Here is a 20,986-nt window from a genome sequence, read left to right as displayed (position 1 = left end):
GATGAAAAGCAGGGATGAGAGTGTATTCCTCAGCAGTGCTCCAGTTCTCTGAAGGAGCAATTAGCGCAGTAACAGGCCTCCTGATCATCCGATAATGGCCCTGTGCTGTCTGGAGAGCTCAGCCCACGGCAGCCCATGATTTGACAGCACAGGACACTGATTGAATTAGGAGGCCATTTGCTCCATGTTCCGGTAGAGGATAACTCTGCTGCAGGAGGGTGTTTGATCTCTGTATCAGTCAATACCTTCTCCGTGCCTGACGCTATATATATAGGGAGACCTGCTGACAGCACTCAGATATTTTGGTGACCTCTGTTTGGCTAATCTTTGTAGTTTTTCCTTCATGCTGCTTGTGTAAAAGTCTTGGAAACTACTTTGGTAAATTATTCAGAGAATACTTAAATCTGTAAATTTTGGCCTGCTGTTTCCTTGAGGAGCAGGTGCAACAACACTTTTATTGCCATTAAATAAATCCCAGGGGATTCAGATCCTTGTGATCAGTTTTTCCTTTTGGCTCCTCCTCTCCCACAAGGGCTTGAAACGCTCAAGACGGCACACATCAACTTGGACTTCAGGGCTAGAAGCACAGGAGCCCTTCTGATCAGCTCCTGTCCTGCTCCATCAACACAAAGGTGTAAGTGTTTCCTTTTTTATAAAAAAAGAAATTATGCCTTTACCTCATGTGGACTTATCTGGCATTCATGCATGTTTACATTTGTCACTTTATGCACAGTTTGTCTGTTTTTGATAGCAAGATAAAAATTTTAAGAAGATAACAGACACTCAACTTTCTTTATTTTAACGAGGAGACATAATAAAAGTATACATTTTTATAAGCAAAATTTATTGTGACTAACGCGGTTCTTGTATGGGTGTGGCTGTTGTTTAATAGTGTGGAAAAAAATGACCTTAAAAAACAGATTCACCATGCAGGAATTGTTCTTTTTTTCTTATCCAAAAGCAGTAAAGGCGAATGATGTTCAGTATATTATTTGCAACTGTACGCAAACAAAGCAGATCGATACTGAACCCATTTGTGCAACTTGGGGGATAAATTATTAACGCCAGTCTTTCCTCGGCTTTTACATTGCCAGGAATAAATAACTTTGTGCTTATAATACAAGTTAATATGAAGATGCATCCTGGTGTTTTTGTCTAAATTTCCATACGTTAAATTTAAATCATTCATACTGCCGGTGTTGCTTGCAGTACATATATGTTTAATGAACTTTCAGCCACCTGTCTTGATTCTAATTCTTTTCTTTTGTACTGAAATCTAACAAATGTGTTTGTTTGAAGAATGGGGCGAGGCCAAAACATGGGACACCTAACCCAGCTTGGTCGGAGGCAAATGACACAGCAGGAGCCCCAGGATGTGGACCCCTTGTTTATCCGCTTCCTCCGGACATTCAAGGAAATCCTCAAATTTGTTCTCTTCAGTTACACTGTGCTGTTTGGCGCTTTGCTCCTTGCCAGGTGGACCACTTATTTTATGATAGGAAAATAAAGTGAAAACACCCGTTGGAGAATAAGCCAGATCTTGGACTTATTAGTGGTGTTTATCAGGCAGACCTTGGGATTTGCGGCCTATGAAGTTTCCATAAAACGATAATAAGAGCTGGATTTATCATGTTTTCTTATGTGATTCACATAGTGGAGCTTGTGGCTTCTTGACACGACATTTCTCAGTGAACAAAACAAAGTGTTTAGAGAAACCCGTCGGTGAAACTTATTTTAACGCTGTTGGAATCCAGTGTGTTTGTTTTTAAATGTATATTAATAATGTACGTGTTACAAATGAGCACAGAGAAGCTATAAAACATGTTTGTATGGTGGTGTAGTATACACTGAACTATTTTATGTATTGTAAAAATGTTTATGTAAATACTACTTATCATCGGTATTGATAATGTTCATGTGTATTGATTTTTGTGTTCCAGTGCTAATATCTACTGAGTGAAGGGAAGCAAAGCTTTCCCCTCTGATGGGTTTTCATATGTCTAAGAAAGCTGAACCAGTAGGCAGACACAGCAAGTAACTGCTCCGAAAGGGATTAAAGCCTCAAGGTTTATATGACAATAAATTTGTGGTAATTTGATGAAGACCAAATTTGGTTGGCAAGACTGTATTCACCACCAAAACACAATATAATCAGAAATGGTTTAAGTCTCAGAGATAGACAGGTAAGGACAGAGCAGTAGCCCTGCTGGTGGTTTTCCAGTATTAAAGCTGTTGTAGATGATTTGTTGGCCAATAATCTGTCAAAAAGTATCTCAAATATATCTCTCATGAGTGATACAGAGTCATTCTGAAGCAGAAAGGATATTCCTGTCACAATATAGAAGCTGTGGTCAGTTTTTGGCGAAAGGGACTTTTACATATTATTTATTTACAGCAGGTGAGAAGTCTCACTGATATTAAAAAAATCTTTTTAAAGAAAGATCTGGCTAATAGGGGAGTAAAATTTGTAATACCGTAAATATAACATCACAGTTCCATAAAGATACTTGAAGCCAGAACGGACTGGATTAGTTATAATGTAGAACACAGAGCAGAAACAATAAGCCAGAGTGATAAACTTGCAAAACACATCATTTCCCCTTCATAAATTCTGTTGACTACAGCCCATTTATATTATAACCAAAAATATTAGGGTACATATAAAAACACACATAGAAAAATAACTATTTGGCACAACGTCGGAAGCAGAGCCACAGCAGAGCGATCGTTTTATAGTTATTTAAAACTATAATCTCACATTTTCATCAATTTTACAAATAACCGTGAGAGTCGTTTTAAATGTCCCAGAAAGACATGGAAGTGTGACAGTGGTGCCAACAGAGGTGAAGTCAGCTATTTAGTAATAGTCTGCAGTGACGTAAAACTGTTAGCAACAAAAAGCTGCTGTCACGTTTTAGCCAAGAGGCGCATTATGAGTTTTGTGACTGAAAGTTGCAAGGCAACATTAACAAAAGTAAAACAGTGTGAATGCAGTTTTCACAGGTGTTTCCCTTTGAAAACAGTGTGGCATTCAAAATAAGTAAGACGGGGTTAAAGAAGAATCAGTATGGTTTTCTATAAAGGTGAACTCGTCTGCTTGAAGGTCCTGAGGACTGAGACAGGTGGTGTGAAGGTTTGATCCAGAGGAGAGCCACATTTTTACAAACTATTCCACCATATGAACCTGAAATCTGTGTGTAACATCTGACCTGAGAATGTGCAGAAGAACACCAAACATTATTTATCATGGTGCAAACCTTTATGTTTGACAGTAATTTCTATCTCCTCTCTATGTGCACATTGCAAAAGGCTTTGCTGACTGGGAATTGATGTTTGAAGTTAACGGCTTCAGTTGACTGTAATCACAGAGCTAAATGCTTGTCCATTTACAATAGAAATTGGTAATTCTATTAAACATTTTATTTTCTTAAAAAAAAATGCTGCTTAGCATTCATATTTGAACAGAGCATGGTTTCCACCAGTGTATTGCAACTCTGATAGCCCATTGGGCCTAAGATGACCCTCTGTTGGGCCTCAACATCAAGAAGTGTTTTTAATGTTTCTTTTCTTAGACGCTGTTAGACATCCTACTTGATTTATGTTAGCTAATGTGTGCTTTTAGCTATTTTTACACGCATATAAACTGCTTATAAGATTTTGCAAAGCTATAAAGAAGCTAAAAAATAACCCCAAGAATATTATGACCTTATATTGTTTTACCTGTTTAGCTGAGTTTTAATAATTTAGAATATGCAAAATCTTGTGTTGGTGTAAGAATAGGATTATTCTGGAATTCTCATGCCAGAAGTGACTTTCTTTCTCATATCAAACCAGCAGCAGTGTGTCTGTAGAAGGCCTCACAATCACAACCCCTCTGTATGGTTTATGTCATGCAGTATGTTTATTTTTTTATTCATCAAGCTAAAAGCTCAGGGAGATTGAAAATCGCTTTCAAGAGTTATGAGGCCAAAATGGTAGCAGAGATTGTAAAAATTTAAAAATAAGCCAGCGCACAAACACAAATCTCAAACAGTTGCAGTGCAATTATGAGTTAACAGGTTCAAATCATACAAAAATAACAACACAACAAAACAATGAAGTTTCAGATGAATTTCAAACCAATTTCAAGAGCGATCTCAATGACCAGCTATTTGATCCTCTAAATGGACTTCAACTCCTCCGTATTAACCAGTTCTGATCCTTTCAGGTCTCGGTCTGTTTTTCATTCTGGAAACAAATAGTTTGTCTGATAACTGATGGATAGCACTAATTTTGACTAAGTGCAACTTGCAACTTCTTTTTTGTTATTTGCAAACGCATGTTGGCATCAATGTTGGCATCAACAATGAAATTAATTTCATTGTTGATGCCAACATTGAAATTAGATTGTAATCTATTGTTTATATTCACATTCACATAATGTGAATGTTCGATTAAATGGTTTTATGCAGTCTGATTTCACTGCGAATAAATATACAGATGAAACAAAATCAAACTGTAATTTTTTACAGTAGAGTGTGTATGTGTATCATTACTGCATAAAAATTTTCTTTTAAAATTGCATCTTAAATAAAAAATACATTTGTAATTAGTAAAATTAGTAACATTTTGTGATTATTAAAAGTCTTAAAAGGGAAAACTGCCTATAAGAGTAAATAACGTGCAAAATTGGAACCAAACTTTATGACTCTACTGACTGATCATAAACAATATCTACCAAGTCATCTATCCATTTTCTGGACAGCTTAGCTAATTCAAGGTCATGGGCGGGCTGGAGCCCATCCCAGCTGTCAGAGGTGTGGTACACCGTGGACAAGCTGTCAGGCCGTCACACTGATAACACAGAGAGGCAGACAACCATTCACAAATTGGCAGTTAACCTAACACGCATGTCTTTGGGACAAGTGGGAGGAAGCTGGATTATTTGGTGAGAATCCAAGCCCCCAGCTGCTGATTTAAACCCAAGACCCCTTTGCGTTAGGGTAACAGTGCTAACCACAGCACCACCATGCTGCATAGAAAATACTGAATATAACTTCTTTTCTTTTCTTTTTTTTACCGTGATTGAAGCCACAAAAAGTCAGAACAAAAACTAACAAAATGAAACCAAAATGAATTCAGAAATTAAAAAACAAACAAAAAACATGTCTTACCAAGTTTCAGTTCATCACAATGGTTTTCCGTTATGTTTTTGTTCTCCTTCATAGGTTTCCTGGTGATCACTGTGAGAATGTAGTTTGTATGATTTCCATAAGTCATTTGACAGTTTCCCTTTGTTTCAGTATTGTTGAAGGGGATGTCAACCCAACCTCCTGTGCAGTTCTTTCCATCTGACATCATCTCACAACCTGAAGACAAAAATTCAAATTATGTAGGTCATTTAACAAAACAAATAAGCAAATTAATCGATCAATTGGGAGCACAGTTCTTCATCCAACAGCCTTCAGATACTTTATTAGCAGAGCATGCTGTAAAACATTGCTGTTTTTATTTTTACTATATAGGTTTGATGCTGTGACCAGTTAGTATTTTTGTTATGATTCAAAGTGTCACTACTGCAAAAGCGAACTTCTGCTTCAATACATAATGTTACAATTAATTATTATCATTATTATAGTTGTTTTTCACAGTTGCTAACAAAATATGCAGTACATGTGAAAAAGCATTTGCATGTTTCCAGATTTCTAAGGTTTTTGTTTTGTTTGTTTTTGCATGGATTGGTTTAGTCATGTTATACGTGCATACGGTCAGAAGGAAGTCCCACTGTTGTAGTTGCGCAAAATCAAGCATGTAGGCATGCAGACTACAAAGGTTTGTAAAAGAATGTGTCACTGAATTCAAACGAGGCACTGTAATAGGATGCTACTGTAAGTTTATGAAATTTCATAGTTAATGAAACTTTTTCCTTCTTAGATATTCACAACAACTGTAAATGGTATGATTGCTCATAAGTTTTGAAGCAGAGTCACTACGTCGCTACGTCAATGAAAGTTTCCAACACTGTACTAACTCAATAAGTGAGGACTTCCAGACATCTTCTGGCATTAACATCTGCACAAAAACTGTGCACTGGGAGCTTCGTGGCATGGGTTTCCATAGCCGAGCAGCTCCTGTGGGTATAATGTGAGGGTGGCTTTTTTTTTTAATCCATATAGCTTAGGTCTTATACGCTGTCAGTCCTTATCTCTTCTAAATGACATTATTAATCCCTGTGTCACTTTTTAGACCCGTTTCATGGTCACTGATGTCATGGTGGAAAATATGACATGGCATTTGATTTAATTCTACCATAAACACATTAGTGAAACTTTAAAGTAATGTGAATAATCATGATCATCTGTCATAATGTAATGTTCTTAAAAAAGAAAGAAAAGTCATGGGTAACATTGTAGTAACATTCAACATTAGAAGAGTGAAAATGGCTCTTGGCTTTTAAAATCTGGGAGAATTCAGTAACAGCAAAGATGTGGCAGAGGTACAATTTTAAGAAGAAAGAAGCAAAATACATAGTGCAATACCTATTTTAATCATATTCAACATTAATTACAGTATAATGATTAGTGAATAATATCAATTAGGAGTTGGTCATAGTCTTATTACCTGTCATCATTGAGAAGATGAGTAGTAGCAGTGATGTCATCATGTTGGTTTTAGTCGCTTCTTTAAGATCTTTAAGTCTAAATTATTAACCTGCAGTTAGTTTGCTTTTGTTAGCCTGTCTTGCCTATCTGTGGGGCTCTGGTGATTCTTGATTTTTTTTCCATCCCATCTTATGTTACTAAAAATGTACTTTCCCCGCCTTTCTGACCACAAATTCCCCCTCCCCATTTCTTTAAGGTTATTTTCTTTATCATACTTACATCATCTTATTAGTAGAGAGGAAGCAAGTGGTTTGTGTGAGTGTGAGAATGACAATAACACTGAATAGGAAGTCAGCGTCTAACAGATATATTTATTTGATAATATAATAGAAAAATACTTATAAAGAGAAGAGTCTCTTTAATCTGCACACTTCCTAAACTGCAAATTGAAACTGAACAGCTCAGCGCAAATGTTGAAATCCAAGAAAATGATCTGAATTCTTCTATGCTTGTTTTGTACATTTGATGCATTTTGGATAGAGATGGTTATATATTTAAAAAGTTTGCTTTGGCTCACTGACTGTTGAGTGGAGATTCTTCTCTGTTTGTCCGGGTGGTTGATTGACAGTTGGTTTGGTTGGACATTCATCTGACCGCTTTTTAACTTTGTTTTTCTGGATATGACAAATCACTTTTTTTCTGGTATAAACACTCTCAACTGTTCATGTGCCTTAAAGTACCAGGAAACGAAGGGAGGCATTGATAACATCATACACCTGAGCTTTTCCTTTGACAATAATTGTAAAACTAACTTTCTCACAGGGCCCTAGTAGATGTGATTAATTTTACTTGGAAGAAACGTTTTTTCCAGTTACGCTTACATTGACGAATAAGGTTCTGAACTGTCAGAGACATCCTGCTGAACAAATGTCTGTCAGATGCATCTATTGCAATTATTACTCAGTTTATTTCCCATTCAGTTGTAGTTTAACTCAGTGGAATCAGTGGGTCATCATGCAATGACTACATTTAATAGGCAGTAAACAAGATAGTAACTCATAAAATGCACCCAATGTGGAATAACTTTTGTAGACGTTAAAACAAATTAAAAAAAACCCTCTAAAATTTATTAAGAAATCTGAATTTCTGTTTGAAACTTGGAGCTTTCGGACTCCACTTTCTAAATTCAGCATGCGAACGAGGTTAGTTCGATTTTTCTCACTGAAACAATGCACATGGGCGGGGTCTAATAGTTATACTTGGTTTTATATTTTAAAAACCTGGTTATTACCCTTTTTATGAATTTAAAGCGCAGTAAATCAAGTGACCTCGCGGTCTCCGCAGATAGGAAGATGACCAACGTCGCTGAGGGGTAGGTTTAAAATTTCGCGGCGCACCCTCTCGCCGCTCTCTGGTGACTGCTGAACGCCGCCCGCGTTTCGCCATTTTGAAAGTGCTGTAAGGAGGCAGAGGCGAGGGAACTCTCAAAGTAGAGTGCAAAGTCTACAAGCCAATAGTGGGCATTATTAATTACTTTGTGGAAAACAGTTCCGTGCTGTATAGCAGGGCCGAAGACTTTTGCTTACGTTCTTCAGAGTACCAAACAGCACTCCCGGCTTCATTCCTGCACTGCTCCTCGCTAGAACCTCCCAGCCGACCCGGGTCAGCACTGTTCCAGTCCAGGGCCCGAGCCCGCTTAGATACCCCTCTCCGAGTCGCTCACCATGGCAGGTAAAGCCACAGGGGAAAAGACTACCACAGTGCCTGGGGTTATTAATTAACAGGCGCTGACCTGTTTGACAACGATGATCTGTTTCTCTGTAATGTCATGTTTAACCAGCGCAAGCTAGCTAGCGAGCTAGGGTAATTCAAAGATGCCAGTGTAAGTCAGTGTTAGTGTTAAAGTGAGCGAGATTCTCCACAAACACACGTCAAGTAGTTATCTGTGCCTATGAGTTTATAGCAGCAGTTGCAACGCAGTTACTGTGAATTTCCTTAAGGCCTCGTTGTCATATTGATGTTTTTAGCTAAGTTAGCTGCAGGCTAACGCGTGTAAAGTTGTCTCTCTTTAATGGTGGTGTGTCCAATCTTGGGGTCATGTTGTGTGCAGGGCCCGGTGGTGGGAGCAATGATGTGCAGTGGTGCTTCTCCCAAGTCAAAGGAGCAATAGATGACGACGTCGCTGAAGGTAAGTCCATGTGATAGTCACTGAACACTTGCTAGCCTGAGCTGCCAGGATCACCATCCTGTGCACGCTTGTTTTAGGCTTTGCTTCAAAGCGCTGCTGCCACACTTTATATTTGTGGTATTTCTAAATATGCAATGAAAAGTAATGCCGCCTTCTTTTTTTTTTCCTTCTTTTTTTTTTTTTTTACAGTAATAATGGGTATAAGGGATCAGTGGTGTGGTATTGTAGTCCATTTGGTTTCTCACAGACTGACAACAATCTTCTATTTTTGGCATAATTGCTGCAAAATGTCAGCATTCACTATTTTCTCAGTTCACCCTGGGTATTAGTGGGGCATTACACAATGTTTACATAATTGGGAGAGAACTGCATGTTAGAATTGAAAAAGATTTTACCTCTGCCAGAGAAGAATCTTTAATAGGTGTTTCATATTTGTTAAAGAAGTAGCACTTAGGTTTGACTAATTACAGAGCTGTTTGAGTGGCCAAGTTAAAAGAAAACCTTTACCAGCTAATTATTTCCGAACTAAAGGAAAACTCAAAGCACCAAAAGTGTGTTTACAGTACATGGTGGCCGTATTTATGCATTAAGGGCTACACAATTGTTTACAGTAAGCTTTGTCTGGGAACATGTATAAATGAGAGCCTCTCCTTGTGTCAATACATAGGAGTACATGGGCTCAAAACACAACACTCCAGTAACGTTTTTATTAGTTTCCTGTAAAAAAGGATTCGCCTTCAGTCTGTCTGCTATTGTTTTATGGGGTTGCATGGAGTCGGGTCGTATCAGGCGCACACTGTCGATGTTAACGACTGCACTAACTCAGAATAGTGCCAGTGTGTAAGCGGGGATTGATTGTTGTATTGTAGGACTTTGTGAGAATGGTTCTCTTTGAAAAGTGCTAAATAGCTGAAGATGGAAACTTTTTTTCTGTTCTTTTTTCCTTTGTGTCCTAAGATTGTTGAGTGTGTGTGTATAAATATGTGTGCGTCATTGCTGTGTTGTGTTTTCACCATGGTTGACATGATTTTCACCCCTCACAGGTGGGCTGCTGAGGCATTTTGTAAATCACTTCCCATTGAAAGGCAATGAATCGTTTAGACAGCAAAAGCCTCGTAAAACACTCAGTGTTATTGCAGTAAACCTGTCTCAGATTGACAATAGCGTTCATCAGAAACTCTGGCAGAAAATGTGTGGTTATTTATATTTGACGCTAGTCTCATTTTTGCAATTTTTATTATTGACAGCCGATATCATATCCACTGTTGAATTTAACCAATCTGGAGAGCTACTTGCAACTGGGGACAAGGGGGGTCGTGTTGTCATCTTTCAGCAGGAGCAAGAGGTATGTTTTAGTGACACATAGGAACAGTAATTATTTTTAACATTTGATTCATAATACTCCAAAGCAGGTAGGTCATCAAACTCAGTTTATATAACACAAAGGTGTACAGGTACAATGTTTCTAGTGATCTTGACCCGAGACATTGAATCTTGGTTTCATAACACTTGAACTTTTGTTTGATCTGTTTTGTATTTAGAGTAAGAATAAGCTTCAGTGCCGAGGAGAGTACAATGTTTACAGCACCTTCCAGAGCCACGAGCCTGAGTTTGACTACCTGAAAAGTCTTGAGATTGAGGAGAAGATCAACAAGATTCGATGGTTGCCTCAGAAGAATGCAGCACATTTTCTTTTGTCAACAAATGGTTTGTAAATTACTTTCTTTTTGAGTAAATTCTTTTGCTGTAGTAAATGTGAACTTTTGTTACGCCATCTACTGCCTTATATGGGAGTAAATATAACTCAATGACTCTCATGATCTTTGCTCTTTCTCATTGTTAGACAAAACCATAAAGCTGTGGAAAATTAGTGAGCGTGACAAAAGACCAGAGGGCTACAATTTGAAGGAAGAAGACGGGCAATACAGAGATCCCAACACTGTCACTACACTACGGGTGTGTATAACTGGCTTTATTACAGCCCAGATCTTTTCTTTTTGTTACATTGTTAGCCAAAACTGAGATCCTTTGCTTACTTTCCATTCATTTATAATAAGTAGATCAAGAAAATTAACAACAAATTAAATATGTTGAGTCTGGTTAGTAATTTACATCTGAATTAATTGGAATAAATGTTAATCATTTCTTTTCCGTGTTTCCTTCCACTCATTACAAAACTGTCCGTTCTATTTTGATTGAGACGTTGACTTATCTTATGAGCAAGTAAACAGATGGAACTAATAAAATTACCAATCTGTTCCTGCAATTACTGCAGTGCTGCAGTTGATGTAATGTCTGCTTTATTCACCTTTAATTTTCACAGACACCCCCCCCCCCCCCTTTTTTTTTTCTCCTTGTCCTTACTGAATGGTTTCCAAATATAGACTCAGTTCAACAGGTTTGCCTTTATACTGAGGCAAGGCCTTTTATTTGTTTGTTTAAAGAGCAGGTAACTGTCCCCATCTTAAAAATGGGAAAATCTATGTACATTTTCACCTACATCTTTGTGCCTCTTTACCAGGGTAAGAAAAATAATTTGGACACTTTTTAATGTTTTTTTTTTTTTTTTTCTTTTTCTAGTGTGAAATTTGTTTTGTAACATGCCTGTGTGGATATATTAGAGGTAAAACAGAGGTCATAAAATCTACTGCATCTCCCATTAAAGAAATATAAAAACAGCCCCACTTTTGTTTTCAGGTACCAGTATTCAGGCCCATGGACTTGATGGTGGAAGCCAGTCCTAGACGAGTGTTCGCCAACGCGCACACATACCACATCAACTCCATCTCAGTCAACAGCGATTGTGAGACCTACTTGTCTGCTGATGACCTGCGCGTTAACCTCTGGCATCTGGAGATCACTGATCGCAGCTTTAGTATCCTTTCATTCTTTAATTCCATAAAGTACTGCAATAATATAAAATTATTTTGTCAGTGTTTTGTCTTATTTATTCCCAGTTTTATCATTTTTCAAAGGAGCGTAAGCCAGGGAGAGAACTTAAAAAAAAATGTATGTGAATGGTATGTGAAATAATGAATGATATGTTGTGGTTAGTTTTAAGCCTTTGTTTGAAGAGATGCCTGATTTATTAATCCTGTTCACCTGCTCACCCCGTGTCAGTCAAATTAGACAAAGACTATGTCTTACTTAGCAACAAATAAAACATGATTCGTGTATTTTTATAGGGCATATAAACAATTCTTTGCCTGATATTTAAAAATGTACATACTGTGTTTACAGGCAGACTGGACAAGAGCAAAAAATGATATTCACTGGTGTCTATTTAATCTGTAGCACAGTGTCATTATTTATACTACCACCAGATGTCCCCAAAGCGTGGGATGTTTAACTGGGTGCCTCTAACATGGTCTAAAAAATCACCTCCTACATCCTATGTTAATAATTTCACCCCATGAGTTCTTACTGCGTTGTTCTATGTAGGACAGCGGTCCCCAACCTTTTTTGCGCCACGGACCGGTTTATGCCTGACAATATTTTCACGGACCGGCCTTTAAGGTGTCGCGGATAAATACAACAAAATAAAAGTAGTACCGGTACCGAAAAAAAGATTTATTCATAACACATGTGAAAAGACCCAGGAAAACCAAGTTAACGATAAAAACGATAACAAAATAATGCTGAAAACCGATAAAAACCCTGAAAACCATACATTTTACACCTGAGCCTCTACTCTCGTGGCCCGGTACCAAACGACTCACGTACCGGTCCGAGGCCCGGGGGTTGGGGACCGCTGATGAAGGCTGTATAAACAAAGACGAACCAGAGTTAGATACAAAGTGGAATCATGTTTTTCTTGAATTGAGATTAGTTGCTCGTTTGGGCCGCTCATATCTTCTCTTCATGCTGGAAGATTGATGCAGTGCAACCCCTGCCTTTTATTAAGGATTGCGTCAACTGATGTAAAACACTTGAACCGGAGAAAGAATTAATGCAAACTAAATTATGTTAAATGGTTTTATCACTGTTGGCTCATGAGGTCAGAGGTCATCTGTAAGATAAGATAAGATAAGATAGAACTTTATTAATCCCTCGGGTGGGTTCCTCTGGGAAATTTCCAAAAAAGCACAGCACCGACAGAAGTTAGAGTTATACACACACACATATATATAAATACAGAGACAATATAAATAAAATATACGAAGGGGATAAATAGAATAAATAGGAATAAAAATAAAAATACAAGTGAATTGCACATTTCAAGTATTGAGTCTATTGCACCGTTGACTATTTACAAAAGTATTGCACAAAAGGTATTGCACAGTGAGGTGAAGAGGCACTACAGCTTAGTTGTTCCCCCCTCCTTTGTCCTCCTGTTTCCCCTCCCTCTCCCCTCCAGAGAGAAGTTAAACAGTCTGATGGCGTGTGGGACAAAGGAGTTTTTAAGTCTGTTAGTTCTTGTCTTGGGGAGAAGCAACCTGTCACTGAACAGACTCTTCTGATTGTTTATGGCCGTGTGCAGAGGATGCCCAGCATTGTTCATAATGTCCATCAGTTTCTTTAATGTCCTTTTCTCTGCCACTGTCACCAGAGTGTCCAGCTTCATGCCGACCACAGAGCTAGCCTTCCTGATCAGTTTCTCCAGCCTGGATGAGTCCTTCTTTGCTGTGCTGCTCCCCCAGCACACCACAGCATAGAAAAGTACTCCAGCAACCACTGACTGGTAAAACATCCTCAGGAGCTTCCTGCAGATGTTAAAAGACCTCAGCCTCCTGAGGAAGTACAGTCGGCTTTGGGCTTTTTTATACAGGTGCTCTGTGTTGCATGACCAGTCCAGTTTATTGTCCACCCACAGCCCGAGGTACTTGTACTTGTTGACCACCTCCCCCTCCTCCCCCTCTATCTGAACCGGCAGTGGACCTGCTCTAGACCTCCCGAAGTCCACAACCAGTTCCTTAGTCTTTGAGGTGTTGAGTTGCAGGTGGTTTGTGTGACTCCATGCGACAAAGTTCCTCACCAGACTTCTGTACTCCTCTTCCTGATCATCCCAGATACACCCCATGATGGCTGTGTCGTCTGCAAACTTCTGAATGTGGCATAATTCAGAGTTGTAGCAGAAGTCAGAGGTGTACAGGGTGAAGAGAAGAGGGGACAGCACAGTTCCCTGTGGTGCTCCTGTGCTGCTGACCACTGTGTCAGACGTGATGTCCTTCAGCCTGACGTACTGTGGTCTGTCGGTGAGGTAGTCGGAGATCCAAGCCACCAGGCAGGGGTCCACCTCCATCCTGTTCAGTTTTTCTTGAAGCATACAGGGCCGGATGGTATTAAAGGCACTGGAAAAGTCAAGAAACAGGATCCTGACCGTGCCTTTTTAATTATTGTAGCTGTTAAAAGTTGAAAACACATGAGCATGAAATGGAAAGTATTCACAAGTGAATAACATCTACATGATTTGGGGCACTTTTGTGCTAGTGAGCAGATATCTGTGGCAAAACCTTTTCCATGTGCCAGTCACTGTTTTAAAAAAATAAAAATCATAGTGAATTTGATGATCTGTGATTTCAGTGTCTCATAGTGGCAATAGCAGTTTTTATTTTCCTCTGCGCACAGACTGTTTACCTGCAAGCAGTAAAGCCTGCTTAGATGGGTTCTTCAAACTGAGAACATGACTCTGTGAATAATAATAATACTACTACCAATTAATTTTATTTCTGAAAGATTTTTAAGTTGCTGAAATGTCTGTTCAGGTTTTTTTATTTGCTTGTTGGGGTTTTTGGGTTTGTTTGTTTGTTTTTACCTTAACCTCACCTCTTCAGATATTGTTGACATTAAGCCGGCCAATATGGAGGATTTAACAGAGGTGATCACAGCGGCCGAGTTCCATCCCAACCAATGCAACACTTTTGTCTACAGCAGCAGCAAGGGCACGATCCGCCTGTGTGACATGAGGGCAGCAGCGCTATGCGACAGCCACGCCAAACGTAAGGCGGTCTCTTTTTGTGTTTCTGTAGCTCTTTGACTGTGTGTCTCCTCAAAGATTGATGGGAGGCTCTTATTGAGCCTATCAGTGTAACACTCGATTAATCAGCTGCAGTTATAAAGTTACTCTTGCTATGGACGGTGGCTGACTGGACTAGTGCAGTGTGCTTGAACAAAGCTGACGGTTTGTTGAGAAGAAGACTTGACAAATGAAAAGTTGCACTGTCGTGAGAGCCTTTTCTTAAAATGAAACAAAGCTGACGTCTTACATGTTGTTTTCTGAAAATATTTTCTTCGATTTTATAACAAAAAAGAAATTGAACAACAAATTGCTTCTCCAATTCTATACAATTCACATGGTAACATAAAATTCACAAATTCACCTAAGAAATAGAAGATCCTACTTAGTTTCCCATCTACCACATTATGAAGTATCCAGGCCATGTGGGTCTTAGTGCATGAGGCTATAAAAGAAGATTTACACACTCTGCTTCCTGCTCACAGCATAGAAAACATAGCGCACGTACGTATAGATTGGTACCTGCTAAGCCAAATTGTTCAGAACAGTCAGAATGGTGACCCTTATTCATAACGCATATCAAAAGATAAGCGGAAAGGCTTTGTTACTTTTATGCTTTATTTCTGTGTTTATATAACCAGATTTGAAATTCAGTATCTTTTACAAAGTTGTTGTTATGTAAAGAAAGTTTCAGGGCTTACTTTAAAACAACTCGACCACTGTAAAAATTATTGTTGTTCTTCCAGTCATTGACGCTGAAATGCATGTGTTTGTTCTTCATTTTTTAAGTGTTTGAAGAGCCTGAAGATCCAAACAATCGTTCCTTCTTTTCTGAAATCATCTCATCCATCTCTGATGTAAAGTTCAGCCATAGTGGACGCTACATGATGACCCGGGACTACCTGTCTGTCAAAATTTGGGATCTCAATATGGAGTCGCGACCAGTAGAGACATATCAGGTCTGTAAATTATGCCAACACAAAAATACTGTTCCAGTTTCTGCATTACTTTTCTTCCTGTAAGGCTAGATTGATTCTAGCAGGTTCCGTCCATCCACGTGATTAAAGTGTAAATGTTGTTTTTGCTTTTGCACAGTTGTTGATGGAAACTCTGTATATTTCCTCATTGCTTTCTTTAAATAGGTGCATGAATATCTCAGGAGCAAGTTGTGTTCACTCTATGAGAATGATTGCATCTTCGATAAGTTTGAATGCTGTTGGAATGGGAACGACAGGTAAGCACTCATTCCGTGGCTTCCTTTTTTTTTTTTTTTTTTTTTCTGCAGCTGTCCTGGACAAACAAAATACATGCGTGCATGACGCACGCAGAGCGTTAGGGAATACTCCTTTTCTGACGTCACTGAACCCAGAAACGCAGGCCTTATCACTTACTGCAGTTATCTGCTTGGTGCAGACCATAATGTGGCTCATAATTTGGTTTGGGTGGGTGGTGAAGTGGTATAATTGGCTCATGACAGACGACAGGATTTAATGTCCATACTTGAAAAGGATTGTGTTTGCCAGTAACGTTAAGGCTACTCGCTGACTCACACCTTGTTTACCTACAGTGTTGTGATGACGGGTTCCTACAACAACTTCTTCAGGATGTTTGATCGAGGATACCAGCAGGACATGACCCTAGAGGCGTCGCGGGAAAACAGCAAGCCGCGATCGGTCTTGAAACCTCGCAAAGTAAGCACAGGTGGGAAGCGCAAAAAGGATGAGATCAGTGTAGACAGTCTGGACTTTAACAAGAAGATCCTCCACACTGCCTGGCATCCTCTGGACAACATCATTGCTGTGGCCACAACCAACAATCTGTACATATTCCAGGACAAGCTGAACTAGCATTTGTTGAAGCACTGAGGTCCCAGTTTCTGCTTGAGCGCCGCTGCTCTGATATACAAATATGAACAATAGCTGTCTGTTTTTGGCTAAATCCCTCTTGATGAGCTGCCCTTGGCATATGCCAAGAACTGCTATGTCAACAGTGGCATGAACACAGTACACCCAAGTAGGCCATCACAAGCCCATTTTCTATTTGTATTGCAAATATGAACATGTAGGGGTTTTTTTGTTTGGTTTTTTTTGTTTGGTTTTTTTAAGATCTGAGTCATACAGTGGGATTTAGTGTCATGGGTTTTCTCTGGTTGGAGCACTCCAGTCATCAAGCTACAAATTGCAACTCCACTACATCCCAAACCAAAGGGAAATCTGTTCATACACATGTTTGGTTAGTTTATTTGATTCTTCTTTTGTGCCATGGTTCATCTGTGTCTCATAGCCACTAGTTATTAGATTATTGTAGCTATTGTGTCTCATTAGTTTTCTGTTGCTCTCATATCATTCAGTCACCACTGGCCTGAAACACTGGTAATGCAAACTGTCGACACTCCATATTTTCACAGTATTTGTCCATTTGCCAAGTTCACTCACCACTTTCTTGCCAATATACAGTATGATTATGCAGTTAAAGGACTCGTTTAGTGTTTTAACCTTTTTTATGGTTCTATGATTATAGTGTACAGCTTGCATTACTGCAAACATCTGTCCACAGTGTGCAAGATTTAATATTGGATCAGATTTTGACCTTTTAAGACAGCCACTAGTTTACAGTCATTAATATTAACAAAGTCTGCTTCATTTATACCTTTATAGTGAACTTGTTGCTGTTGATTAAATCAGGAAAACTGTTTTCATACTGTAACATTTACCATTTAACAATGGAGACTAAATTCTGTCTCTTTTTTTTTTTTTTTTCTTTTTTCAAGTACAAGAAATAACAAAGAACCTGGTTTTTCAAGCTGCACTGAAACCTGAATATATATCCTGTTCCAATCTCGAGCCACTCTCTAAACAACAAGCTGACTTTCATGTTGTATTGATGTGGACAATGGTTTATAGTAATAAAAAATATAATTCCAGTTAATAGCCCACGGCTTTAGAAATGCTGGCGCAGTCGTGCAAAATGCACACACACATTTTTCAGGTATTGTGGTTTTATTATGGCTAATTATGCCAAAGTAACCAGTCCTATACTCACTCTGAAGCTACACTCAATTGAAGCCGTTTTGCAGAGAGTAAGCCCCCTTGTCTGACCTCGTCACCCTTGCAAACAATAGCTCAGGACAAAAGGACATATATAACTGTAACACACACACACACACACACTCACACTAGGAAGGGTGTGTGTATAAAGGCATTATGTGGCCTGTGGCAACAAAACTAAGTTCTGCTGCCAGCTCTCCCGCTATTTTGTTTGCAGGTTGACCCATGGCTTTACCCTCTGTATCTACTTTCTGTTTGTACACTTTTTTTTTTTAATATAATGACATTTTGTACTGTACCTGTTTAAAAATAGATTAATCACTATAGTTGATTTATTTTTGTATAAATTAAGGCAATAGGATTACAGTCTGATCACTGTAGTTTCTTTAGCTGTCTGTCTCAGACTGATTGTAGATGGAAGGTTCCTTGACAGTTGGGTAGCTGTTTTTTTGTTTTTGTTTTGTTTTTTGACATACGACTTGGGGACATTTTTTCTCATCCTGGAAGTTTGAAAACTTAAAGAAGCTTTTTCAGGTCTCAGTATCTTTTGAAGTTGTAAGCATTATAATTCTAACTTTTTGGGGGGGGCACACTGTGCATGTAGAGCTTATTTGGATGCCTCAGAGTTGGTTTCTAAAATAATTTGGATCTTAATATTCCACTTACGTGCCATAGTTTTTGATTTATTTTATTTTATTTGGCTGTGAAAGAATAGGCCCTTCTGGGTCTCTATTTGAAAGGCATTTTAATCAATGTTTATTGCTTAAAACTGTTTAGTCAACTTCTCTAAAGTTACTGATTTAGATTTATGAAAATGTCTCCTCTCTCCTGTGAAGCATGTGTCGCTTTGCTATACAGGCTTGTTTATTTATCAAGGAGAAATTGTGAAGCACTCAGTTTGCCGATGATTGTTATATGGCAGGGTAGTTAATGAGACATCAGGTGTAAGTGTTGTTAATATTAGCTGCACTGGGAAACCTAATGAAAGCTGAGCTGTCACTAAGTTGTTTGTCCTGTTGTTTTTCTTCTATTGAAAGTCAAATGTCATATCAGGAAGAAGATTTAATCTGTTGATGTGCAAACAACTTGATTATAGCACAATTTGTCCGCTTCATGATTTAAGCCATTAAATCAGGGAATGAAGCTTCTTGGTCCACTGGATGGTATTTGTTTCAGTTCGTGTGTTACTTTTATTTTAGAGAACGGATATCCAATCGCTAGAATGACAACAAAATAACCACCCATGTCCATACGGTGGTGTTAAACTACTGTTTTGTGTGTGTGTGTGTGTGTGTGTGTGTGTGTGTGTGTGTCTCACTCAGGGCTCTGGGTAATGTCTACTAGTGCTGAGGTATTTCACTAATCTTTCTTTTTCCCCTCACACTGTGTGAGGGTCATTTGTGTCATACAGCTCCAGTCACTTGAATAAACCTTCATAATGTGCCCATTCCCAAGTCAAGGATCCCATAAATTAACACATAATTACAGTAGCTATTTTTCATAACTGTGGTTTAAATCATGATGATATTCAAAGGAACCCTATTGCCTTTCTTAGAGCATTAAGAATAAATGAGATAATCAAGTCATGTTTCTTGAAATTTATGATGTGCCAGACAGGTGACTGCTCAGGGGAATTTACCGCTGCTCTTGATCAAAACGTACCTTCAAGAAAGCAGCTTTTCAGGACTCAAGACAAAAACTGCCTTATTTAAAGGTAGCTCATAACTTTTTCTTTTTTTAAAAACTAAAATCAAACATATGTAATGGATTTTGAACAACACCCTGGGAAACCAAACCTTCCCTACTTGTTGTCTGGAGTTGTAAGGTTTTCTCAGTTGCAGCAGTGTATTATACATGTCTGATATATTACAGGAGTTAAAACAAATTGCACTTTTACCTTTGTGAATTTCATTAATTTGTATGTTCTGTTTCTTTAAAATGGCCTCTTGAATAAAGATTGTAAGAGTTTGGTGATCTATGGGGTGGGGGGGCTACAAAGGGTTCAGTGTACAGCTATGTCCTTGTCACATGGAATAAAGTACAATTTAGATGAAAAATAATAAAGAATTTTCAACCTGAATTCTGAATGTAATGACTGTTGTTTTTTGTTGTCGTTTTTTTTTTTATTTTGGATTAGACACTGAGGGCATTTCAGGATTCTGTAAGGCTTTTAAATGCTAAACTAAGCTTTGCATGTTGTCTTAAAAAAAGACTACACCTTTCCTCTTATTTTAAATAATCTTTTTAATAATAATTTTTTTAAAAAGCTTTTAAGAACAAAGCTGTTACTTCAAAAAACATTTTTCAATTGGAAAGATGTGAGATGAATGTCTGCATACCTGATCTAAGGATTACACACCTCTGATGAGTTGCTATTGTATTATATATTATTTTCTCTATTGGTGTGAAGTTTAATGAAAACAGCATGAAACTGCTTTCTCTACCTCAGCGATGTCAAACTCCTTTTACATCATGGGCAACGTATACTCCACTTTACACTGACACAAAGGGAAGTTTCAAAGAACTCTAGCTACACATTTAATCCCCCAAATATCTTAATATAAGAAAAAGGCAGGTAATTTCAGCACATCCCACTTTTTCTGCAAGGTAGTATATAATAGAATTACTGTCCCGTAATTATAAACCAAAGAAAAAGGACTGAAAATGCATTTTTTTTAAAAAAACAAACCCAAACATCTATATTAGTAATTACCTTTGTGTGTTATGAATGGCCATGGGTCTTTACAAATAGAAAAAGCTGTAAAACTTAAATGTGAATACAGTTAATATTTGTTCTCCTTGTTCCAAGGCCGCCCAGCGGGCGAATTAGTCTTTACCGGGCCTTATGTTTGAAAAGTATATAAAAACACGCCAATCCCAATCCTCAATGTGTCCTATAGATTCATCCCTTTCTAATTAATACCAGACCTATTTTCTGCCCACGTTAATATTCCAGACATGTAACCCAGCAGTTATTTGAAGGTTTACCAGTGGTCAGGGGCAGATCTACTGTGGTGGCATGTGCCACCCTAAAATAAACTCTTGCCACCCCTACTGCCACCCTAATTTTGCATATGGCAGTGATGTTTATTAAAATAAGCTAGCATTAAGACTTTAAGCCTAGCCGCATTTAACCTTGAATATAAATTCTAAACCTAAATATACTGCATAATATTACATCAAAACATGTAATAGCATCAATAGCTTTGTTTCT

At 38.3% G+C, this 20,986-nt stretch overlaps 1 protein-coding gene and 2 long non-coding RNA genes across 5 annotated transcripts in view; 2 read left to right on the top strand and 1 right to left on the bottom strand.

Annotated features, from left to right (window-relative positions):
• LOC143421465 (uncharacterized) overlaps positions 1-20,986 on the bottom strand; it is a 75,188-nt gene that overhangs the window by 53,187 nt on the left and 1,015 nt on the right. Inside the window, exons 1-2 of one of the 2 annotated variants that reach the window (XR_013101122.1) lie at positions 8,168-8,277; positions 5,154-5,348 (exon numbers count right to left, since the gene is read on the bottom strand). This is a non-coding gene — a long non-coding RNA (uncharacterized LOC143421465). Of the gene's footprint in view, positions 1-5,153; positions 5,349-8,167; positions 8,278-20,986 lie in introns of those variants that run through there. The other variant, XR_013101123.1, reaches the window with a different exon arrangement.
• Positions 34-2,548, top strand: LOC143421464 (uncharacterized). Its single transcript, XR_013101121.1, has 2 exons — positions 34-634; positions 1,300-2,548. It is a non-coding gene; the product is annotated as an uncharacterized LOC143421464 (long non-coding RNA).
• ppp2r2aa (protein phosphatase 2, regulatory subunit B, alpha a) lies at positions 8,174-19,852 on the top strand. 2 transcript variants are annotated; one of them, XM_012917274.5, is made up of 10 exons: positions 8,174-8,312; positions 8,692-8,769; positions 10,017-10,114; positions 10,311-10,476; positions 10,613-10,725; positions 11,467-11,644; positions 14,544-14,708; positions 15,515-15,684; positions 15,868-15,959; positions 16,293-19,852. In XM_012917274.5, exons 1-10 carry the CDS (start codon positions 8,306-8,308, stop codon positions 16,570-16,572), a joined length of 1,347 nt encoding a protein of 448 aa, XP_012772728.1. In that variant the 5' UTR covers positions 8,174-8,305; the 3' UTR covers positions 16,573-19,852. The 2 variants fall into 2 exon arrangements, with proteins under 2 accessions (XP_012772728.1, XP_004544300.1); XM_004544243.4 differs by lacking the exon at positions 8,174-8,312 and having other exon boundaries at positions 8,679-8,769.

The sequence above is a fragment of the Maylandia zebra genome, linkage group LG12 (genome assembly GCF_041146795.1).
Source record: "Maylandia zebra isolate NMK-2024a linkage group LG12, Mzebra_GT3a, whole genome shotgun sequence".
Taxonomy (NCBI): Eukaryota; Metazoa; Chordata; class Actinopteri; order Cichliformes; family Cichlidae; genus Maylandia; species Maylandia zebra.
Note: the sequence above shows the minus strand (reverse complement) of the source record. Positions and strands in the feature narration are given on the sequence as shown.

Coding starts and splice junctions, on each gene's coding strand:
- ppp2r2aa (XM_004544243.4), top strand. CDS start 8,679: ATGTTGTGTGCAGGGCCCGGTGGTGGGAGCAATGATGTGCAGTGGTGC. Junction 10,477..10,612: donor TTTTCTTTTGTCAACAAATG/GTTTGTAAATTA, acceptor TCTCATTGTTAG/ACAAAACCATAAAGCTGTGG. Junction 15,960..16,292: donor TGTTGGAATGGGAACGACAG/GTAAGCACTCAT, acceptor GTTTACCTACAG/TGTTGTGATGACGGGTTCCT.